General features: G+C 32.3%; 1 protein-coding gene across 8 annotated transcripts in view; it reads right to left on the reverse strand.

Annotated features, from left to right (window-relative positions):
• Positions 1-25,623, reverse strand: part of ADGRL2 (adhesion G protein-coupled receptor L2) — a 266,791-nt gene that overhangs the window by 58,028 nt on the left and 183,140 nt on the right. For all 8 annotated transcript variants that reach the window (XM_082354785.1, XM_082354786.1, XM_082354792.1 and 5 more), the window contains one exon: positions 22,591-22,804. In XM_082354785.1, coding sequence (XP_082210911.1) covers positions 22,591-22,804 — 214 coding nt within the window. The remainder of the gene's footprint in view (positions 1-22,590; positions 22,805-25,623) is intronic.

Genomic DNA, 25,623 nt, shown 5'->3' on the forward strand with positions numbered 1-25,623 from the left:
TTAAAAAAATCACCTATATGTTATTTCTATACATTATTTTAGGTTGCAACTTTCTATCATATTACATATTTCTTCCTCTAATTTTCTAATCTAAAATATATATAGAATACAACACTCATTCTGAGAATCCCATAGGTAACTAAAATAAATCCAATAATAAATGCTTGGTAACATTAAGTTGAAATACCAGAATAAAAGTATTATATCTGATGTTAATATTCATAAAACTTACATTTTAATCATAAAACCCATCAACCATAACACAGAAAATCCTAAATCCTGCTTTATAGGCCATAGAGCTGCTTTAAATGGAGCAAAAAATAATTTGAATTTAAAAAATTATTTAAAAACTCATTCCTGTAAGTCTTTCTACTTTAAATGGGAAAAAAAATTCTATTCAAAAATAAAGCTAAATGTACATCTCAAAAGTTGAAGAAAATAAAACAAAAAATTTTGGAGATTAATAGTTTATTAATTTACTTCCCATGCATAAGGAAATACCAATATATTTGCTTATTAGCAAAACTTAGAGTACGATATTTAAAGTCAGTGACATTGTCTAGGTTTGTGCACAGTATGTAAGAGAAAGATACTTTAAGGAATATCTAATGAATCTCTTAACCATCCCAATCAGTAGATGGTAAGAAGTTAAAAGTATTATAAGTCTATTTTATCTTCTAGATGTAGTCAATGTTCTCAGGTTTCAACATTAAATTTTAAGACAGCCACAATATTTTTTGAAATTAAGATAAATATTGCCAAGAAAAATGTGTAATTGATAAAAATGCATTTTATAAATGTATATTATCATTAATATACATACTAGTATATGGAAATTACGTATAAATTATCATGCACAGATTAAACAGCAGAATTTGAAGAAACATTATCTTTTTATTTAGGGGACAGTAGTGCTTCATCACTAATGAAATATTAATAATGCAAACAAACTATTAATATGCTGCTTTTCCTTAATCTTTTAAAACTGTAAATGAAAGAAGGAACAATGCACACATTATAAGCTGAGAATAAGCTGTATGAAAATCACCAGCATAGCATATCGTTTGACTCTGTTCAGAAGCAAAATTATTTGCTAACTGGGGAGATGAGTGTTTAAAAGCAGAGGCTTTAGAATAAAAAAGAATTGAGGTTTTAGTTCCAGCCCTGCTGCTTACTTAACTGTGAGTCCATAAGCAACATATTAAACCTTTCAACCTTAGCTTTCTCATTTGTAAACCATAATACCCTCTTTAGAAGTTTGTCGTTAAGGTTAAATAAGATAATGCAGGCAAACTCTTCGCACAATCCCTTAACAAATATGGATTACCAACAACAACAAAAATATCAGTAATAAGAGTATTACTCCTTTATATAAGATGGACATAGATTTGCAAATCTTAAAGGGGCAAAACATCTTTTGTTCTTCCAGAGTATTCCCTATATTTCCCATATGATTTCCTATGTACAGCTTTAAAAACAGGCTGAAGTATTCATGCAAATTTGTTTCCTTTCCAACTCTAATTTTGAATTGTACAATGCCCAACAAATTGCTTTTACTCTTCTTTTGATTATCTTACGCTCATTATTACACTTTACCAAGTGCAAAGTATGGAGATGAGATTCCATGTGTAATCTATTGTGAGAGGTGTTTTAATCAATAGTCTTGTTCTGCTGATTAAGCAGGGGCTTCTGTTTTGGCAAGATAACATTAGTTTCTCCAGTCATGCTCCAAAAACCATTGGGAATCTTCAACAGATCATTAGATATGCTATAATAAAGCTTTGGTACACTCTTTTTTTCTTCCTTAAATTACTTCTTCACTGTCCCATCTTTCCTCATCTTGGTGGCACTGCATTATTATTGCATCTCCCCTGAAACTTGCACTAGAGCTATGTCTCCAGGCCATAGGATGCCATTTTCAATTGAAGCTTCTGCTTGAAAATATAAATTAAGAAAATTTCATTATCTCCTGCCAGGGGCCATTATTCACCACAGTTCTAAGGAAGATTAAAAATGCAAAATCTACCAACTTGAACAAATACTCCAGCATTCAACAGAAAAGCTTAGTATATCATGACAGAAACTAAAAATTAATGTTTGCTGAAATTTGGAGTCATCCTCTTCAATTAGTCCAATTCTTTATTGAGAATGTCTGTTCAGTAAAGACTGCGTCAATAATTTCAGTCTCTTAGTGGCATCTGTTATTTTTTAAATTCAATTATAAAATATTAGCAATAACAGGTCTGTTTCTTTCCTGAGTTACCTTCTGTCTTAGTTAAAACTGCTTACTTTTTGGAGATGAAATAAATGTTTTCAAGGTACTAGGGAAACATGTAATGATATCCCTTTCCAAAGTGCCAAATATAAACAGAACATTCACAGGGGTACTGTGGACGTTTAAACCACATCCACATGGGGAACTATATCTTCTAACTGAATAGAACATCTACAGTTGATGTTACAAACCCATTCTCTAACTAATGGACTAGAAATGATACTCATTCTTGAGCCTCAATTACCAAAAAAAAAAAATCATATGTCAATAAGTAAATTTTATTCTCTTCAAGTACACAAATTTTTTAAATTTAGAAACATTACCACAGAGGGCAAAAAAGAAAAGGAAAATAAAGAAAAAAGGTCACTGTCAACCTATACATTTTTATTGGAGGTGACTATATGCCTGGCACATAACAGGAATTCAGTAGTTGTTTTTGAATGAATGAAATAATGATGAATGGTTAGCCTGACTACTGCTGCTTGTAAATAAACAGTTATTAGAAAATAAATATCAGACATCCAATTCTGTTTCAATCAGCTGTACCTGATTCTCAGAGAATTCTGTCAATTTGGAAGCAGTTTTGTATCATGAAAGCCAATAATACAACACTAAGGAGACACATCTATTTAAGGGGTGGAGGAAAAAGTACCCTTTAGCTTCCAAATAACTTTTTCATGCACTAACAATTCCAAATGACCAAGGAATGAATGCAGTACTCTAGGCACTAGAACCCCTGTCTTCTTTGAGTCCAAATTTACAATAAATTTTTATACACATAGTAGGTTACCGTAAAACATGAATAGTTAAGTTCCTAAGTAAATTTGCTCAAACAAAGTAATCAAATAAACTGGGGGGATAAAAAGAAGTTATGCTCCAGGATACAAGGTTACAATCATCTTCACAGATGACAGAGGGAAACTGAGTTGAATGTTAAATCAAGCCTTTTTTAAAACTGTGTAATGAAATCCCCTTTTATCATCTAAACTTCCATTCTGTAGAGCTAAGGAAAGTGGTCCTGCATTTTTAAAATATTTATTAATGATGATTTGTAAGCCTAACTAATTCCTAGGTAAACATAACATCAGGAAGCTAAATGATGTGTAATTAATGTGGTAAAAAAGAGGCGTTCTAAAGTAATGTTCCCATTTGTCACATAACTATGTTCTCATAATTTATTTAATAATTTGTGTATTGTAGAAGATTTCTATCCATCATATAGTATTTAATTCTTTAGGCATGTTAGGATATTATACTCTAAGCATTATAATATTGTATTATTTAAAGTGTTTTAAAATCCTTGAAACAAAGTTGAATTATTGAACTAAAGTTGCTACCCGAAATCTCTAGGAAAATACACTTGAATACTGATAGACGCATGGATACATAATTTGGAAAAAATAAATAATATTAATTTTATTCCATTCAGTTTCCTATATACTGGTGTTTTCAAAAATTTGAAATATAATCCTAATTTTTTAAAAATTGCAACTATAATTAAGTCTTTACAACTGTATTTGAAAAAAAGTATAGAAAAAGTCAATTTATTATTTAAATAACTATAAGCAAGAATACAAAATATCTGTCTCGACTATCGATATATAAACATAAACCTATTTGACTGAAAAAGTGTATAGTATGTAACAAATAGAAAGCCAAAAAAATAAGTATCAGTTAACCTACAGCAAATCAACAAAAGTTTGAAATAAAATCCTGCGTAGGCTCATATCCAGAAGGTTGTCGTCATTCTAGTTTTCAGTATGTTGAAAACAGGAATAACATGAAAGTGATACCTTCCATAATCATTTTGTGTCAGGAATTAAAACCACAAAGTATGCATACTTTAATATTTATAGTTAAATTGGCATCTTAGAAACTCAAAAAAATTCTCAAAAATTCCACATTAATTACTAAAATTAGGATTTTGAAACGACAATGCTGATTTTCTAAAAACAACTTTCTATGTTTTAGAAACCTTTGAAATTCCTTGCAGTTTTTACTGGACCTTGGGGTCAGTTTAATGCAAATTAGGCTGGACTCACTCAGAGCCTTATTAATCCAGTACAAAATCTCTTGTTTGCAGAAATGCACATTCAACACAAATGCACTTGCTTTTATTAGCAAAATAAGAAATATTTATTTACAAAGCATGCCACTGAGACTAAATTTCATTCACAGGGTCATCAGGTCTAACTACTTAATGAAAGGAACAAGATAATTCAAGTGGGGATAAAAGCTATAAAATTTTGAAATACTTTAAAAATATTGCTTCTGAGTCCAAATTTTCAAGACCTCTGCTTTTAATAATTTAAAAAATTATTATGACCTGTATCAATTAGGAGCAATTATTTTAAAAAATGTTAACCTACTACAGTTTGCACTTGCAGAAACTATCACATTTTTAACAAGGGAAATGGGATATCGCTATGGGATGCCCTAGTTAGATTAAATTAGCAAGAAACTTGTTACCAGACCATATAAAAGACACACCATAATAAGACATGACCTTTCAGAGCCTTGGAGCCAATCTGTGATGCTTTTCCTTCCTATAACCCTTGCTAATTATCTGCAAAGTTACAGACCCTTTTGTCATGGGTTATTTTTCTTCAAATTGTGAGGGGATTTTTGGTTTCTAAATATTTAATTAGTCTTGTTATGATATGAGAATTGTACATGCCAAGCATTTTGATTTTCATACTCTATTCCTTCTAATTATCCTCAGATTTAGATTGGTCATCCCAAATCTTTTCCTTTTGTAATTATTTACTTCTTAAAGCTCATTCTGTGAAGAAATATGTTCACCCTTATGGCTCTTCTATTCCACAAATGGCTTTTCTGGTCCATTAATTACCCGCTCAGAAGATTTGAGTTTGAAATAATGTAAAAGAACCTGCAACTAAAAGGAGTTTTACAGTGCAAAACTGAGTAAACTAGATTTTTGTTGTTGCTATTTTAAATTCACCTTAAAGATAACTCCCTTGGTTTAGATGTGATTTTGATAAACAGGAAAATTATGCCATAAATATTTTTTTCTGCCTCCCAAGATGTTTCATGGGATGTCATTTAGTCAGTATTATAAATCTCTGCCTATAAAAGAAATGCATCTCTAGTCTAATTGACAGCTAATATAATTTCCTCTTTTACAGACCTCACTTTGATTATAGCACAGCAATGAATGTTCACAGAACTTCCTATGTAATCAAAATGAAAGCATAGACATAAAATCATAAGATTTGGGTGATGTAGTTTTTAAAAATTTACCATCTATGCAAAAGTTAAGACAAAGTACAACTTTTTGTTAAAGTACTTATTCAATTCAGGAATTTTTTCCAGTTTTTATTAAAATGACAACGTTCTATAAGTGCTTGGGTTTTTTAACCAAGAGGCAAGAAAGCACAGCTATTCTTTACCCAAAATGAATTCTTTCAGTATGAAATCTTTCATGACTTTTAGTACTATTATTTCCTCATCAAACTTGTTTTTCAGTTAAGTGCACTTTTCTTATTATTACTTTTGTTTTACAGTAATTTATTTTCCTCATGCAACTTGTAAATATTTTGGTAGTAAAATATGTGACATAGTTTATAAACAAGCATATAGGAATGCTTTGTGGAAAAGGGGATGTGACAGGTCAAGTGAGCAATATCTTAATAGTATTCATATTATGAATAGTATGAACTTCATAGTAAAAATTAATGTTGGAGGAGAGGGAAATACATAGAGTTAATGGTCGACAAAGTGAAAACTCTCATTCGGAAAACAAAATACTATGCAATTATTCTGTAAGTCATGAATCTTTTTTTATTATCTAATATTAACTTCGTGCCTCATAAAAACCACTATCTGTGTTTTCCTTATGTTGTTCTTTCTAATTTAAAAAGATGTATCTGAACTGAATTCCCACGGAAATTACTGTCAATACACTTCTTGAACGACTTCTTCCTTATACAAAGAACCATTTGAAGGATCTTGTCTCTGAGGTAGAACATTTTTAGAACCTAGGACACTAGTCTGAGGAACTCCTATTTTCCAACTCACAGTGATGCCCTGTATGCAAGCCTAAGAAGCACACACATTTGCAGAAAGCATCTGCTAAGGAGGAGGTATAGAGAAGGCCAACACATAAACTACACTGGCCAAACAGTATTAAATTCTTCCCCAATTTCCCGAACCTGAAGTGATCTTTCTCTCCTTTCCAGTAACTGTCTATATAATTAATTAGGCAATTAATCATATTCTGTTTTGTGGCTCTCTTCTGTATTTTGCATAAAATTGTTATTTAACTCACCAAGTATTTTCCATGTTAAAATTAAGCTGTAAACTCCTTGCGTTTTTGTTTATATTCTTTTCCAAACACCCCAAAGAGTGCTAGGCACTTCATCGTAACAGGTCTCATACCATGAATGCCTTTTAGCTGTTTCTAGGACCCTACCCTTACCTCTCCAGTTAGATGTTGTTAGGCTTCTTTTAAATTCCTTGGAATGCCTAGTCCTATTTAGGGCAAGAAGTGCTCATTCAATAAATACTTCCTAAATTGGAATTCTCATTCTTCTATATTTTATTGAGGGTTTTTTAATTGAAGGAACAACTCAAAATGTCCTGTTGATACATATCACTGTTGTTTCCCATAATAAAAACTGCAGAAATTTTGTACAGATGTTTGCCTAACTGTTCTGTAAGACAAGAGATGAGAAACAATAAAGGCAAAAGACTGGAACCACAGACTCTTGGGATACTCTTAGCAGTAGAGCAGGTGTGGAAGGCTAAAAATAATCCTTAATACCCATGATCTGAATATAAATAACCATATCTATCAGAGAATTATAAAGAGGTGGATATTCTGTGGTTCATACACTCTCAAAATTAATGGAGTCTCACCTGACGATAAATATATGGCAAATTTCACCGGCTTACTTCTGATAAATCAGAACTAATCTTTAATCGTGACAAAATATTCATAATCTAATCCTTTTATCAAACTGACTATCACTGCAGGAGTCTCATGTGTTTGCACAATTAAAAACCCCATGTTAGCTGTATATAATAAGATATTACATTTGACGCAAATCCTTTTCTATTGAAATAAATGCCAAGCTGACAGCAGGAAGAAGCTGATAAGAAAACAACAAGGCATTGCCGATGGCATTCTCGATAACTGAATACCTACTCGTAAGCATCCAGTCTACAGCGTACTACCAAAAGTGCTCCTTTTTTAAAAAGCACAGATCAAGGGAAATGTCCTCTGCTACATCTCAGTCACAAAGGCAAGAAATTATCTAAAATCAGATAGATAAATGATATATAAATAGACAGAAAGGAAGAAAGGATGGAAGGAAGGAAGGAAATGATAATTTTATATCCACGTGTGGTTCTGGCACTAGAAACAGTGATACATGACATTATCTGCTGCTATATCCTAGTTACAGGAATACCTACAACTTTGAAAGCATTGTGATATACTAATTATACCACATCCAAACAATATCTAAGTAGAAGAAAGTAAGCAAATGGATATGAACTTATGTATTACTGTTCTCTGCTATAAAAAGAGTGAACTCCTTGTTTTCAGAGTCAGTATGAGGGGCTTAAAACCCTAGTGTTATCTTCTATATTGACATTACAGAGTTAAAAACAGTTTTTAAAATATAGTATCTTATAGAACTATTCCATAATTTTGAGAAATATAAAGAACACAATCTTTGAAAAATCCTTTCCTCCGAGGTCTAAGTGCAAGAAAAGAATTCAGAATACCCAAAAGGAAGAAGAAAGTTAATGAGATGGGACATGGTAAAGAAAGTTTAAAGGAGTGAGGACAGAAATTGAATAAATCCTTTCACAGTTACTTAGTACTCCCTCAACAAATAGTACGATTTTCCCACCTCATGCCACTGCTTATCGCTTTCCCTTCTCTATCAGTTTTTAGAAATTTACTGTGCTATCTGAGAGATTTGGTATCATAGTTATTTCTATATATATTTCATCTTCTTCACCAGATTATAATATCTTGGAGAGGTGAGTGTCTGTTTTAAGAATCTTTGAACCACGTGTATAACACTGTGCTTTATTCTAAAATATATTAACTTCATAAACACCAGTCCATACACTTAAAAATGTATATTCTTACCAGTTGTTCACAAATATCTTTAGAGTGTTTGACACATTAGCTTGCCCACCATACAACTCAGTAATTATTTGGAGGCATAAATCAATGGATGAAAGATAAAGATATAATTTTCAGAAGTCAAGCGCAGTTCCATGACCAGGATATAAACCAAAGTAAAACTTCTCTGATTTACGTGGTTTGTAAAAGTTTCTAACAGTTGAAGGTAGAAGGCTTCCATTCCATATAATACTCCTAGCTTGAATTAGCTTCAAATCAGTAGCCTGTCTGAAAAGCTCAGTTCATCGTGAGCTATAAAATGTTAGACTCAAGAACTTTAAATACCACTAACACCATGTACAGGCTTGAGAGTACAGGGCTGTGTGCTGCGAAGCAGCAACACAACACTGCTCTTCTGAAAACTAACATGTACTCTTAAGCCACAGATATAAACAGGGTAAGCATATTAAGTAATGAATGACCAGGAAAACATCTTTATCACTGCAGATTAAAGACACAATGTATACCTAATTATACTACACACATTAAAATCTGTTATGCTATTTTAAGATTTTTAATGCCTTACAAAAATTAGAGCTAAAAAAATGAGATTATCCTAATTTAATAAACCATATCTGAAGTTGCACATTTTATAGCTAATTTTAGCATTATTTTTATTTATAAAAAGTAGTCTAATACTTAAAGCAGTACATTCACACATAACATTACATATTTTATGTTAGAAATAACAGTCATTTCTTAAGTATATTTGATATGTTATTATTATGAAAAAGAAACACTGTTAAGATCTTGCTACCGCTCTTATCTTTGACCCTTCAACTTTTCCATTTCAGCAACCTCATTAATGTCAAAATGCCATTAGAATGCCTGCCCACTTTTAAATCTCTACAGCCTGGGCAAGGCAAAATCTTTTGGGTTCAATCAGGAATGCTTTCTTTTTGTATTCAACTAAAAAGCAGAATAGCATCACAAAGGTCAGCCTATTACCCTGATTAAAGAAAAAGGACCACATGACAAAGATAAACCTTACAACGTAAAATGCCATGTTTTAGACCTGAATTGGGCATTTTTAAAATTTGCTTTAAAACCATTTTAGTTTTTGATTGCCAGATTCCTATAATGTATGTAACCAGTACCACTGACAGGACTTGTTTTTATATCAGTACCTTCCTTAGGTTGGGTAACACGGGGAGCAGAATTTGAGCCAGGAGCTCTGAGAGGCTTATAATGCTCTTAGAGCTATCAGTGTGGCCATGAGTGAAGCAGGATTGGGTAGAGTGAGAAAGGCCCAGCAAATTCCTCAGGGAGGGAGCTCTGAGGTTGGAAGAACCCTTCAGAGATGTCTCAAAATGAAGCAAAATATGAGAAGGCCAAAGCCTTTGTACTCTGGCATTCAATGAGGGCTGCCTCTGGGCAGAAGGATTTAAGATCCCTTCAGCCCATGGCAGTTCCTGGGCAGGGACGCACTGTGAGCCCATCCGCTGGCAACTCCCTTGGCAGCTGGGGGAAAAAGGGCCTGATCTGAAGGGGGAATGTGGAGGGCATACCACAACATCCACTGCAACACTGTAATGGTGTAAAGAGTTTAATGGACTGTTTTCAAAAACAGGTCTTTTAATACCACTTCTCATTTTCACGGGTTTTATTGTATTTTATCTTCTTGTACATACTGACATGTCAATACTGTTTACTAAGGGATATTCAGTGGGTTTCCTATACAGCAATGAACCTTAACAGGCAGCTTTTAATTGGCCCACATAGGAAACCACATTACTATTAATTTCACAGCTACAGCATAAAATAAAACCATTGCTTCTCAAATTCTAGAGCAATTAGACCTCTCGGCTATTTGGCTAACTCTGCTTCATGATACCCAATGCAGTTAATTATATTTTTTGATGTTAATAGTCTCTGTCAGTCTCAAGCATAACTTCTCTTTGATGAATATTTAAATTATGTTTGAATAAAAAATAATCTTGGTTACATTTCATATTCAGTGATCATCACAGCTTAATAAAGGTCTACTTGTCAAGGGTTGAAATAAATGGCAATGCACATATAAAGGTTCTAAATCAATGTTATCAGATAATATACCTGTAATGACCATTATCTATATCTCAATCCAACATACCTGTTTTAAAAGGTATAGTCTCATTCACATAATAACTCACAGTTAGATTGCAAAAGTTACTTATAAACAGTCTTTTAAATTATATATACAGAATTCCATGAATTAACGATGAGAACATCTTAGGACTGTGTCATAAGATAATTTAATGTATGGAATAAAATTACCAAATTTTAAAATGTCCTAGAAAATTCAGCATTCATTCTCTTTCCTCCTCTTGTTGTATTGTTTTAGAAAGTTCTAAGAGTAATAATAAAAAAAAGGCTTTGACTTACTAAAAGATTTTTTGATTATAAATGTTATAGAAATTTACTGAAATCATTATTTACTAATCATTAATGATACTATGAAATCATCACACAGTAATTTAAAAATAATATTTTTCTCCACATAAAGGTTTTAATAGGAGTGGGAGGTGAGGGTGAAGGAAATTTCCCAAACTGGGGAATTGGGAGAGTGGGAAGAAAGTATAAAAGTAAAGCTTATTAGTATAATTTCTTGAAAGTTTGTTTAAAAATCATGTAGTTTAAAAACTCCCTTAGTTTAGCCTATATTATAATAGTAAGGTTTTAAACCAAGCATTTATTTAACATAAACTGTGAAAATGGGTTTTTCTATCTCAGCTCTTTTACTGAATGAATAAATATTTTGTCATCTACTTAATTAAATAAATTAATAAATTGATTTGTTAAATTTTTTAAATTTTTCACTCTTTCTTCTCTGAAACCCTAAATCTTTGGAGATTAAAGATAAAGGAGACAAAATGAGATAAAATTAAAAAGATACAAAGAAATATCCTAAAATGTACACATCAACCTAAGACTGTCTAGTGGAACACTGTGCCAATTTCAAGAAACTAACACATTATAAATAAAAATAGCAGGGGTGGATTCAAGTTTTGTAAGGTCTCCAGCTTTTAACACTTAGGGGTACCAATTTAAGGAAAAAATAGAAAAAAATTACAAGTAGAAAATAAGGTACCAAAGTGAATACTTAAGAAAAAAAAAAAAAAGGCAACCACAACAAACAACACAAATTTTCAGAAAGCCTAAAAGTATCACAAGTAACAAAACCCAGAAAACTAAAAAACATTTAAAAAATTTAATTGCCTCCCATTCCTTTACAATTCTTTCCTTAATAATTTTTTCACCATACATCTTAGGATTGTCTCTTCACAATTTCATAGTGTCACTTTCTATAATTTTGCTTTTCCTCCTAAACAGCTGATCAAAATTTATTTTTCATTATTGATGGTTTGGATACTTTAGGCATGTACCTACAATGCCACAGGTGCTCATGTGCATTGAAGTGCTACAGCCTGTGCTCCACAAACACAGGTATTCTGATATATTCTGTTTTATATGATACTCATTAAAAGGGGAGAACAGTATGGGGCATTTACAATTGTCAGTACTACCTTTGGATATGTTCTCTGTGTACTACTGTATATAATCCACCAAGAATATACAGGAGAGAACTTCTGTTTTGATTAGCTATCTATAAGAACCCCTTAATGACTGAAAGAATTTTCCAGTCTAGCTTCTGGTTCCACTTATTCCAAACATTATTTCTCCACCACTGGCCACATATGTCAGGTGCCATGGGACACTTTTAAACTGTAATATGACATCTGGCCTTGCACATTTACGTCACAATCAGTAAGGCAGTATAATGAGTAATAGGGGTACTTCTAGAGGCCAGTTCTTCACCAGAATAGCTAACAATAACTAAACTGTACATGAGTGTCTACAAACCACATAAAAATACCCCCACTAAACTCAAACTGAATTTATCACCAACTGAACCTCCACTTAACAGAATCCCCAAATGCTCTTAGCTACCCCTAAGCAACCATAAATGAGGGGAATTGTAAGAGAGAAGTCAGAGAAGGAAATCAAAACCTTAAAAGATTGTGTTTAAATATCATACTTCAGCAAATTTTACAAAAACATGACCCTGTGAGCCCACTGCTAGGGACCCTGAGAATGCCTTGGAAGAGGCCTGTGCAAGCAAGAGGCTCTGACATTAAAGATTCATTACTGGCTTCATGATAAATCCACCTTTAGAAACAGTACTTTTTTCACAAATTACAGTTGAATTCATTACAAATGACAGACCTATAGTCTGAAAAACAGAAAACTGTCTTGAGATTGACAACTTATACAGAGTGACTCTCATTTCAGACATTATCTTCAAGGCCGTGGGGCATTCTACAACCATGTCTTTATTGGTTGCATATGACATGCGAAGAAATATTGGGAGAACTGCAACACATATTAGCTACACGATACACTTGATTGGTTTATATGAAATAAATATTAAGATTACAGAATTGCTCACTTCTTTGTATTTCTTCAAAACTAGATTTTTCCTAGAACCATCTGAGAGATGTTAGCTCTCATCCTAATTGTGGAATAGCAAACAGCACTAAAAACTGTAACTAAATTGCTATAAGATATTTAAAGAAAATAGTAAGTAAAAAGAATGTCTCTAAAATCTGTAAGACATAAATATTAGTAAAATGCTATCAGAAATCTAATTACCCACAGTAATTTTTCTTAGGCAATATACAAAGTAGATATCCATACTGGTGTTTTCTGTTATTGCTGTTGTTGTTAATATAGTATAGGTGTGCAATCCCATTATATAATATATGGAAAAATTAATAGGGCCATAATAAATGACAGTTTAAGCTGTTTTTAAGCAATTGATATCAAATCTTTTTCTCTCTTCATTTAATAAAATTAGTCAATAGAGTATATTATGAATGATACCGACTCACAATTTATTTATATGCCGTTTTTGATGTGGCAAAGTCAAGCAGCTAAACTGCTTGTAAGAAAATAACACAAGGATTTATAGTAAACCAACAATTAAAAATATTTTCTCTACCAAATAACATATAGGCAATTTTTTTAACTTAATTAGAAATCTCAGTAAAATAAAAAGGATAATGAGAATGGAAAATTCTCAACTTTACTCAAAATTATATTTTGTTATTATTTATGACATAATAAAATGTATAAAATAATAAACAGTATATTTTCAGACAGTGGAATTATTCCAAAGCTTCAATGAATACATAAATTTATTTCCTGGTAATAAAAATGCCTATATGAACTGCATAAGATAAATAATTCCAAATTCTTAAGTGAACTTACAATTCATAATTTGTTTTTAATTTTTTATACTGGTAGAAAATATGCTTTGTATTACAGTTCAGTAGCATTTATCTATGAGTTTTTCGTAAGAGGAGAAAACAGAAGAAAAAGCCATATCAAAAGGAAAGATAGTGGCTATGTCTTGATTTGAAACTCTAAAATAAAATTTTATTTGTATTCTCTACAACTGTGATTAAACAACTATATTTATTTGTTCCAAGTATAACTCTTTTTAAAAGGATGCTTGTAAGTCATATTTATATACTGACTCTAGTAGTATGACTTCAGAAAGCAGATACACACTAAAAAGAAATCATACTTAGGTACAAAACAAAGTACTCAAATGAGTATTTGAAAATAGTCTTATGTAAACAGATTTAGCGTGCTTTCATCTAGTTATTTAACATTTGATTGTCCAATACATTGTAGTAATATAATGCTGAATTAGGCCTGGTTTCTGTCACTTAATAAATTAATTTGTTTAAATTTACTTTGTAAATAGAAACCCATGTTTAGTGTGTAGTAGAGAATGTTCTAAGAGAGTAAATATCTACAAGGTGTATGACAATACATGTACTACTGCAATACTACTGTCATCTCATCTATAACACTCACCTCTCAAATAAGAAAGCTGGCATAAGTGATAACTGAGACTATGAAAAGATTATTATAACATTAAAATTCAAATGGATATTCATATTCACTTTTATTTTTTCTCCTCTCCACTTTAGTTTCAAAACTAAAAACCACTTCTAATAATAAAAACACCAGAGTTTAAATGAGATATGTCTTTACTTTTAAAAACTATATTCCCTATCTCTCATCTGACAGTAGCTGTTCAAAAATAAAATCAAATTCAAACTTTCATGGTATTATTTAAGGCTCTTAATTTCACTGAATAATCCTTAGGAAATATAGTGTCCTTAGGGAAAATGGTTCTGGCTTCCTTGACCACCAGTACACAAAGGTAAAACCCACATATTAAGCACCAGAAAAACCAGCAGGTCATGCTTGTATTCTCAGTGTTCATTATCCAGCACAATTATTTTACTAATTTTCATCTTAAAAGGAGAAACAGAGGACCCTGTAAGGCAGAATCTTTGATGTGACTGTTTCTTTCTTCCACATTTGATAAGGAGGGTCATAAGGGATATTAAGATGATTTGTCTTCTAAGCCATTTTATAATTTATTAGTCTTTCTTACACACTAAATGTGAATGTTTAATATGGTTCACGTTTATTACTGCCAATAGTCTTTCCTTCCTATAATGCGTGCTTTGGTTTAAACGCCTATCAGTAAGTGGCATGCAGAGTATGTGCTCAATTAGATATACCAATTAGAGCTTTAATTGTTATTTATTACTGTACTAAGGTTCAAGAGTTTGCGCTAGTAACCTCCCAATCCTTGGCCAAAGAGAGGTGCTTGTAATTCCAGTTAGCTGTCTTAAAACAACTCAGCCAAGAGTGAAAGAATTAGTGCAAATCCATCACCCAACAGGAAATAACCTAAATACATCGCAGAGATGATGAGTTAGCAGCATCTGAGTTATTTATTTTTGCCCAGATGCATGTCATCGTAATGGACAAATCGTTGATAAACCTGACACCACAGATAGATAAAAGCACTTGGGATAAACAGCATAAAGGTAAGGCTGCACTTTCTCAGAAATGGCAGGCTTAGACCCTATGAGAATGAATAGGTACACTGAATAAATACTAGGCAAGAGAAGGGTACCCCCTGACTAGCAAGTATTGATAATAACGCAAGAATAAAATATGCCAACCCCTAAAATATTACAAAACATCAAATTAGATGATGGAACGGATTTAGCTAATTTTTCCCTCTAAAAAATGCGATTAATAAGGAAGGGATGTGAATATCTTAGAAAGATGAGTTTTAAGTTTATTGATACCTATAAAGAGGTCAGGGAACAAAAAATTAACTAAATAAAACCTCTTTTATATAGCTCTGACTTGGATACAAAGTTTCTTTATGAAGACTGAATCAACAATATAAAAGTCGAACGGAAAAAAAAAAAAAAAAAAGTCGAACGGGTTGTATGTCAAGGAGAGTATGCCCACACAGACATCTGTAATCATGAAGTTTGTCAGAGAACACTGGCAGAACTGTGACTACATTTTAATGGATTTTCTTGATTAAATTCTGAGAATCTTCCAACATGCATCAGTTGTCATATGAAGGTTTTGTGTGGATGTGTGCATGTATTTAAGTATCTCCTTTCTTTAAATATTTTACACACACTTAATATCTATTAGTATACTTGAAAATAACAGAAGTATATATACAAAACTAGATAACAGAATTTTTTAAGAATAATTATTAAATATTATTTAAGAATCAATTTTCATGCAACTAAGATATTAATTAATGAGGTTCCAGGTATAGACGACTTGAGGTTTCAGCCTCTGTGGCAAATAAATAACCTTTTTAAAGGTTCACAAAGTAAAAAGAAGGATATCGTGTTGCCATTCCTTCTCAAAGAGATTTTAAAAATAAGTGAGGAGAATATACATGCTGCAATGTGGATGAAGTGTTTTGACTGCAATGACAGCTGATTCTCCAAGTTAAATGAGAGAGAGCTATACTATGATGAGTCCCAAATTCCTTGGCAGTTCCAAAAATCTGTTATTCAGTAACTCCCTTAAAATAGAAGCAATGGCCTATGGTTTTTCCCGCCCATAAAGAGTCCTTATGAGAGTTAAGTGCCTTGCTTCGTAACAAGAAGGGAGGTGAAGAAGCCAATGCACTCATTTTTCCAGTCTCACTCTATAACCTACTGTAACGTAAAGAACCATAGAACAGAAAAAAGTAATGCACATATGTATAAAATAACACATTTCTTCAAATCCTCAGGCACACAAGAAATTATCACCACTTGAATTGCTGTTGGGTTAACAATGTTAAATAAAATGTAATTATTATACTTGAAGATAATAAGTTGGGACACTGGTAGGTTTAGAAAAGGAAAATTCAAGGATAGAGAAGTTATTGAATGGGGTATAGGATAGGAATAGATTAATCTGGTCCCTACTCTGAGCTTATGTCCATCATCCCAACCTTTGTGGACAAGATCTAGGCTCTGAAATAAGTTTTGGCTCTTACTTAGCTTAATTTAATTAAATTGTTCCCATGTTCTAAAAGCTAGATTTTTTTCCCCTTAAGCTAAAAAATCTGTGAGTTGTACTCCTACTTCATAAATCTAGATTATGTATTTATTCCTTGCCTGGATGACTGTGACTAGAGTGGTATCTAATTCATTTGGCCTATGCAAGGCTGAATGCTATTTTCTTAACTTCTATCCTGAAACTCTCCTATCCTGAAAAAACCTAATGTGTTCTTTTATTTGAGCTAAATAGAATAAAAATCTTCAGCAGCAGTGAGAAAAAAATGAATCTCTTTTATACTTTACTGTCGGCTTATGAGACACTACCCTCCTGTTCTTGTTCTGATTTCCTTGATGGTAACTTTACCTCTGCCCCTTAAATGCAGGTGTTCTCTAGAGCTTTTTGCACGCTCAAACCACATAACTTCTGTAGGTAATATCATCTGTTCACCTGTAACTACCAACTATATGTTTATGTTTGCTTCATCTGTATGTTCTTCTTTCAAGACTCTTGTGAGTGCCAGATCTGTATAAACAACTGTTTGCTGAACTATTTATTTATATTTCACCATGTTTCCCAAATAACTTAAAGGAATTTAAATCGGTAGTTTAACAACCAAAAATATACTGTATTTTATTTAATAAGTAACCTACTGTAGTTGTGCTATGAGGTTCTAGCCAGTTGGTATCCATAAGTGGGCTAAAAAAATTGGCTAAAATCTTTGAAGGAATCAGGCTAGTTCCCTAAGTCTAGGACACTATTTTACTTTCCTTGGGCAATTTCAACACACAAAAAAAGGGCCTATCTTTGAATCAATTATACAAAATACACCTTTCCTACTGTAGGGAAAAAACTGAGGCATGTATTCTTACCATCTTCTTGAGAGCAGCACATATTACTTTTAGAACCTCTTTGCACTGACAGAGGTACACTGATGTACATCTGATAGTATGAGTTAAGACTCTGAAAAACTGGACCTACCTACGCCCATTAACCTTACATTTAATATTTTTTTAAAACCCAGTAAACATTTACATACTTTCTTACTTTCAGATCTCTTGGCTGGAGTGTTAATAAAAAAAGAAAAACCTAAGGACAATTACAAAGCATAATCTACGGCACCAAACCACCTTGATGAGAACTGGCAAGCTCTTAGAGTGAATAAATGAACAAAGGGACAGTTATAAGCAATACCAGAAGAGGATCTCAGGTACAATTTAGCAAATCACTTTAACTAGATTGTACCCAGTGCTACAAAGAAACAGTATTGTTAGCAAAATTCTAATTTACTTATTCATCAAATACTTCAGAGTAGTAATAAGAAGTGTTTTTTTTCTTTGCTTTAATGAATTCAAAGTGTTGAAACTGTTTCATATTTAAGTTACCCCACTACAATTATCTTCAAAGAGTGCTAAAAAAATTATCTCTAATGGTGATCATTTTATAGAGTATTAAAACATATCATTTTAGGAAAGAGTTTCATTTCTCACTTTTTAGGATGAGCCATTCAGTGTACTTAAAAGACAAGTAGAATCAGTTAGTAATAGAGTCTTGGTTTCATACCTTTAAGTGAGCAGGAAATAGAAAATAGAGAATAAATAACAATTATTGATACTTTTACTATCACCACAGTCAAGAATTACAAGTGTGTTTATTTACTTGACTCTCAACTGATGAAGTAGTGATGACAGTGGGGGGGGGGGGGGGGGTAGAAAAGCCTTGAATTATAATATAAACATATTTTATGGTATTGAAATTTCTGTGCCTATATCCATTATTATATGTAGAAAACAGGGAGTTTCAAATTTAATAGAAAAATATCTAGTGCTTTTATTTAATTTTTCCAAAGAGAAATCTCCTACATTAAAGAAAAAAAGTCTGATTTTCTACATTATTAACACATTTTTTTGATGATTATAAATGGAAAAATTTGCCAAATTATTAGGAGTTTGGTGAAAATAACTCTTACTTTATTTGTAAATACTGAAAGAATATCTTTAAATTAAAAAAATAGGGACAAGTATTCTACACATTAAGTAGTTATTCTGTAATAATTCAGCTGCAAAAATATTGTCTACCTATTTTTCTTACAGCTATTTCAAACTATGTAATAGTCAAATATGGTGGACTTCCTTTAGGGTTTATAATCTGACATACACAGAATGGAGTACTTATAAATTACCACTATGAAATTCACTTTTAAGTCATCTTAACATTGTCTTCCGTGTCAATAAAGTGTTCATGTTTAAATTGTCATTGTGTTGATTAAATAATTATAAGCCACTAATATAATTCAACAATATAAAAATGGAGTTTCTACAGAGAGTTTTGGAACTAACCCCTTATTTTCCCTAACACACCGCAAATTGTTCAGAGATTTTGATAACAAGGAAATTACAGTATGCTTTCACCGAATTTAAATACCCCCAAACTCTAGTTCCTTTAAAATGTATTATCAAAAATGTAGCCCTGCTTTTATAACATAATGAAACAATGAAAATAACTTGCTATCTTATCTTGTGCATTTCCTATAATATGTAATTACATTTATATTAACAAGTATGATAAGGCTTATGTGTTGTGCTAGATATTCAACCATGTATTTAAATGTATAACTCCACAAACAAAAGGAAGTTACCTACAAAGTACAATTCCTCAGGGCCAGCTCTTTTCAGATTCTCTTTGTACTAACTCCCACTGCTTTTTGCCTGTCAGTCTAATAAAAACAGGTAATTGTACATAATCATTTTTCACTTCCTATTTCTCTCTGGCTTACTTCTAGATGCTCATGTGATATCACTACCACTGAATAGTCGAATCAACATATTAAGAATGAATAAATGGTCAATTATCAGGGGTTACCTTTATTGTCTGCCTGCTATAGGCAGTTCTCAATTTTTTAAATACTATGTGCAAATTGTTCTATTACCATTTTATTGGAGCACAGAATCCATTCTTCCAAAGAAGGTATATTATCCTACGTAGTTTGTTTCACAAGCCAGATTTCAAATCCTACATAGTCCATAAAGGACTTTTGTTTTTTAAAAAAAACAAAAACAAAACAAACAAAAAAACTGCAAAAAACCTTTATCCAGTGCCATTTGTGCAAATAAGATTTTACCTTAATTTTTTAATAACTACCCTTTAAAAACTAAAAATAAAAGCATTTTGATGGAAATCTTTCAAAAGTATTATATATGTCCTCTTGTTTATTAAAAATATCTTGATCAGCATCAACATTAACAAAAAACTACTTACTATAATGTGCTATCAATAAAAATATGCTAATACCTATTTTGTTTGAAATTAGAGATTTTACAGCAATTTGTACCCACACTCTTATAGACTGGATTTTTAAAAATCAGTTTTTCCATTATTTCCTTCATCGCTCTTATCACCTTTAGATGATTTCACTGTGCCTACACTGATCAGACCTCAGTCTAGAAAATTTGCTGCTCTACTTTAAGGTAGACTAGCATATAAGCTACAAAACTGGACAGAAGACTGTTTTCAGTGGGGGAAAAGAGGCAGGAGGAGAGGGTGTAAGCTTTGAATAGAAAGATAAAGGGTTTTCCCAGTAAACAAAATACAAAATCAACGTTGTAACTTGTGTTAACTCTGAAACTTGTGTTCCTTCAGAGAGTCTCTATGTTCCAAATAACTGGGATTGCTGGATATTACTTTCAATCACAACGAACACAATTTTAATACCTTACATATAAGAAAACTCTAATTAAGATGCCAAGAGTACCAAAATTTACGAAAAAAAAAAGATGCCAAGAATTAGGTGCTCTGTGTTAAGGCAGAGGAAAGTCCATACCCATTGTCAGCAGTTTTTTGTATTCTATTTACTTGTAGAAACACAACTGTCCAGTTAAGAGACATCATTCATATATTTTATAGTTTATAACACACTTTCAAACACGTCATTTTTAAAACACAAAATTAAGCAAAATTGGTATATTACCCAAATAACTTTCTATCTTCTTTCCTCCTTCCTTCTTCCTTCCTTCCTTCCTTCCCCCCCTTCCTCCCTTCCTTCCTATTATCTATATATGAAGAAAGAGACAGAGAATGAGCACTATATGTTTTAACTTTCTTAATCTGTTGTTTTTATTTTGTTTGTTTTTCTAAAACTGAAGATCAATAGAAGACAAGCCACAGATTGAGAGGAAATATTTGCAAAAGACATTATCTGATAAAGGATTATTATCCAAACTATATTTTAAAAAACTCTTAAAGGGAATTCCCTGGCAGTCCAGTGGTTGGGACTACGTGCTTCCACTGCAGGGGGCACAGGTTCAATCCCTGGTCAGGGAACTGGGATCCTGCAAGCCACGCAGTGTGGCCAAAAAAATAAAAATAAAAATATAAAAATAAAAAACTCTTAAAGCTAAACAATAAGAAAACAACCCAATTACAAAAGGGGGCAAAAGACCAGAACAGACACCTCACCAATAAACATATACAAATGGCAAGTAAGTATATTAAGAGGTGTTCAACATGATATGTCATTGGGGAATTGTAAATTAAAACAATGAGATATCACTATACACCTATTAGACTAGCCAAAATCTAAAACACTGACAATACTAAATGCGGGTGAGGGTGCGGAGCAACAGTAACTCTCATTCATTGCCAGTGGGAATGCAAAATGGTACAGTCACTTTGCAAGACAGTTTGGCAGTTTCTTACAAAACTAAACACACTCTTACCATATGATCCAACAAATCATGCTCCTTGGTATTTGCCCAAATGAACTGAAAACTTATGTCCACACAAAAACCTGAACAGATGTTCATAGCAGCTTTATTCATAATTGCCAAAATTTGGAAGAAATCAAGAAATCCTTCAGTAGGTGAATGGATAAACTGTGGTACATCCAGACTATGGAATATTATTTAACACTAAAAAGAAATGAGCTATTAAGCCATGAAAAGACATGTAGGAAACTTAAGTGCATATTACTAAGTGAAAGAAAGCAATCTGAAAAGGTTACATTCTGTACGATTACAACTATATGACACTCCAGAAGAGGCAAAACTGTAAGAAAATAAAAAGATCAGTGGTTGCCAGGGATTAGATGGAGGGAGGAATGAGTAGGTGGAGCACAGAGGATTTTTAGGTCAGTGAAACTGTTCTGGATGATATTACAACGGTGAATAAGTGTCATTATAAATGTGTCAAAACCCACAGAATGTACAACAACAAGAGTGAACCCTAATGCAAACTGAGGACTTCGGGGGATGATGATGTATCAATGTGAGTTCATCTACTATAACGAATGTACCACCATGATGGGGGATGTCAGAATGTCAATGGTTAGGGAGGCCTTGCACGTGTGGAGATGGAGTATGATAATTCTGTGTACATTCTGCTCATTTTTGCTGAAAAAATAAAGTTTACTAATTTAAAAAAAATAAGGAGCAATTATTGCCAAAGACCCAGACATTTAAACATTCTTGATAGTATAAAATATTTCAAAATTTTGAAGGCTTAAAAAACAAGATTACATGTCAATTACTTTTATCTTATGATGTATAAAAAAACATGTAATACATATTCCTTCTGATATGTCAATCTATATAAAAATGATACAGAGATTTAAATGTTGTTGAAATATTATAAAGTAGAAATCAACATTAGTAGGTAAAACCCTAACTCAGTTTAATGAATAGGCTGAGATATGGACTGTATCTGTCCAGCCTGGAGTTACGATAATACTTTTACGAATTTGGATGTAGTAACTAAAATGGGATAATAACACGTGAACATTTACCTTTGAGTCATAATTTTGAAGGCATCTGGGAGGTAGCAGTCTGTATTCTCCATCTGAAATGGGTCAGCGTCACAAATCTTGTCGTCTGTCCGACCATAGTTAGCGCTCTCAATCATGATGACATCACTGCCGGGACATCGTAGATCTATAGAATAACCTTCACAGGACAATTCTCTACGAACTAACCCAAATGGTAAAGCTGCTCTGCTGAAACCTTAAAAAAGAAAAAAAAAAAAAATTAACTCATTTATGAAGTATATTATTTTAATAAGGCATTTTCAAGTAATATGAGTCATGTCTATATCCAAGAGATGTCATACAAAGTATGTTTTTCAAGCCACCATTCATACATTTATTAAATAATTCTCTGGATCTTTACTATGAATCACTAATGTATCATTAAATTTTTAATATATATCTTTAGCTGGATTATTCATCTTTATAAGACAATTTTAAATTACCTTAATAAAATATTTTCTGTATAACCTAGTCACAATCAGAAACTACGTGGCCCTTTTTGAGTAAACCCAAAGAAAAATGACACATTTGATCAATGGATTTATAAAGAGTGACAAGATTTACAAATACAGAATGCAACAATTAATAAAAGAACGGTTTTCATTTATAAATGAAATCAAAGCTCTGCTATACAGGACACTGGCCTTACTTACCCACTTAATGTAGACATATTAATTGCTGTTAATAGAATTATCTTAAAAATACATTTGTCTTAGTGTCTCCCAAAATAACTAAGACACTATGACAGTATCATACTTATGGCACAATAACTTATTTCAATTTGTAGACTCTTTACTGAAAACTGAAATAAATGAAAGGATTCAGCAGATGGGCATTCAAAGGAGCCAGCACTGCTCCAATCCAGTCCAAAAAGCTGAAACCCCCAAAAGGGGCAAAATTTCTGAGATTCAGTTTTGTCATTTACAAAATGCAGATGAAACATCTATGATGTTATTATTTTTCCTACCTGTGTGACTCTAAAATGAGATAATGTACAGAAAAGCACTTAATAGAAAGTGCCATATGAACTTATGTATGGTGTATTAGGTGGAATGTAGATAACCACTGTTCATGAGTGCTATAAAAAAAGATTCCAAATAGAATTAAGAAATTAGAATTTTAGGTTTTAATCACGGTTTTCAACCAGGGGTCCTCTAAAGTAGTAACAGAGCATAGAACAAAGGTAAAAGCAGAGAAAGCCAAGAACAGCCAAGAACAACTATGTATGGGAGAAGCACATCTCTGTGTGCTGATGTGATACCTATGGGTTACCTACCATATCAAAAACTTCTACATTGACCCAATTTTTTTTTTGACCCAATTTTTTATTTCAGTTCTCTAACTCGTTGCCATCTATAGCATTTCTTTTATAAAAGACTAGCATTAATTTCAGTATTTTTTCTTATCTCTATCCTTTTAATTACTCTGCATCACATGAGTTATCCCTTATATCCCTTTTTACTGGAAAAAAAAAAATGACATTCAGAAGTAAACTGTTCCAAGACATAAACTTCTAAGTTGAAGAGCTAGGTTCTGTCCAGGTCAATCCAATGCTAAAACCTGTTCTCTTTAACTATTGCACAATGTCTCTCACTAATACAATAAAATAAACAGTCTCCTGGATAAACATGCATCTTCTTTCTAAGATGCAAATAATCCCGCAAAATGATTAGTTAGTGGGTTGCACCTTGGTATGATTTAGAAAATCAGCAATTCTCAAACTTGGCTGAGTTCTCAGTTCTACTGAGAAAACTAAAAATGTAATTGGGATGGAGAGAGAAGAAAAGCACACAGTTTAGAGCACAGAAATCTTCAGGGGACTGAGGCAAACGCCAACCTTGGTAGGTTTTCACTAAGAAGATTTATGGTCTTACAAGATTACTAAAAGAGAAGCGCACTATCAATGAAGAAGGAATACAGAAATGGAGCTGGGCAATATCATGACAAGCAGTAAAGGGGCCAACCTTTTCCCAAGTTCATAAATAAACTTTTACATATGTTATTGCTTTCTTCCATTTGCTGATACTGTACTGCTTATACAAATAATTCAGCTTAAATTAGTATTATATTTGTTTTAAATGAAAATATGTTTTAGGGCTTCAGAAGCAGACACACTTCTGTGGCAAAAAGCTGTGTGAAAATTCAAACAAGTGACATCATATAAAATTTTGGAGCACTGCATATTTTAAAGCCAGAGATGATTTGCAATTATAATTCCTTGTAAATCATATTAGAGAATATTACAAATATGAGAAAATGTTATTGTAAGACTGACTTGGAGCCAAAATTCACAAGTTGTAGTATTTGTCAAAAATATAGAATTGATTCTGAAGCACTGTGGTTTTTAACTTGAGCTCCTTAATTTTTGTTGTTGATAGTTTGCAGGATTATAGTTATGGTTCTAAGTGAATTTTCCTCTGCTTTTGAAAGATATTTGAGAAGTTGCAGAAGTCTTGCTGTTTTGATAATTCAGAGAAAGGATTTTTAAAGCCTTAATATTAGTCATCCAAAAAGGTAAAGTATGGAAAAAGAGAAGGAAAAAAAATAGAAAGATCAGCACACTTTACTAATGTAGTAGATTTCCAATATAGAATTTTCTGAAGAACAGATCATGGCACTTATACTTTCATTGCATAGAACTGAATGAGTTCTTAATGGTGAATGTTGCTTTATTTAACGCTATAATGTTATTGCCTTAAATCATTAAGTGTTCTCTTTCCTAAATTCTTGCTCTCTCACCTCTGTTTCCATTGAACTTTATACTTATGTATAAAATTTAAAAATCGCTTGTTATTACCACATGGTGCTGTGGATATTCATTTTTAATATATATCTTCCCTGCTAGACTCTGATGATAGTTAGTTATAATTCCAATGCTAGATTGGTACATGATACATAATTCCAATAACTGCTGTCAAACCAAATTGCTAAGTTGAACAACTAGTATCTGTTTAAAACAATATAAATTAAAATGCGTTTTCCTCTGTAATATCTATTTCCTTTGGCAGTGAAAAC

Source organism: Balaenoptera borealis (genome assembly GCF_965194805.1).
Source record: "Balaenoptera borealis genome assembly, chromosome: 1".
NCBI lineage: Eukaryota > Metazoa > Chordata > Mammalia > Artiodactyla > Balaenopteridae > Balaenoptera > Balaenoptera borealis.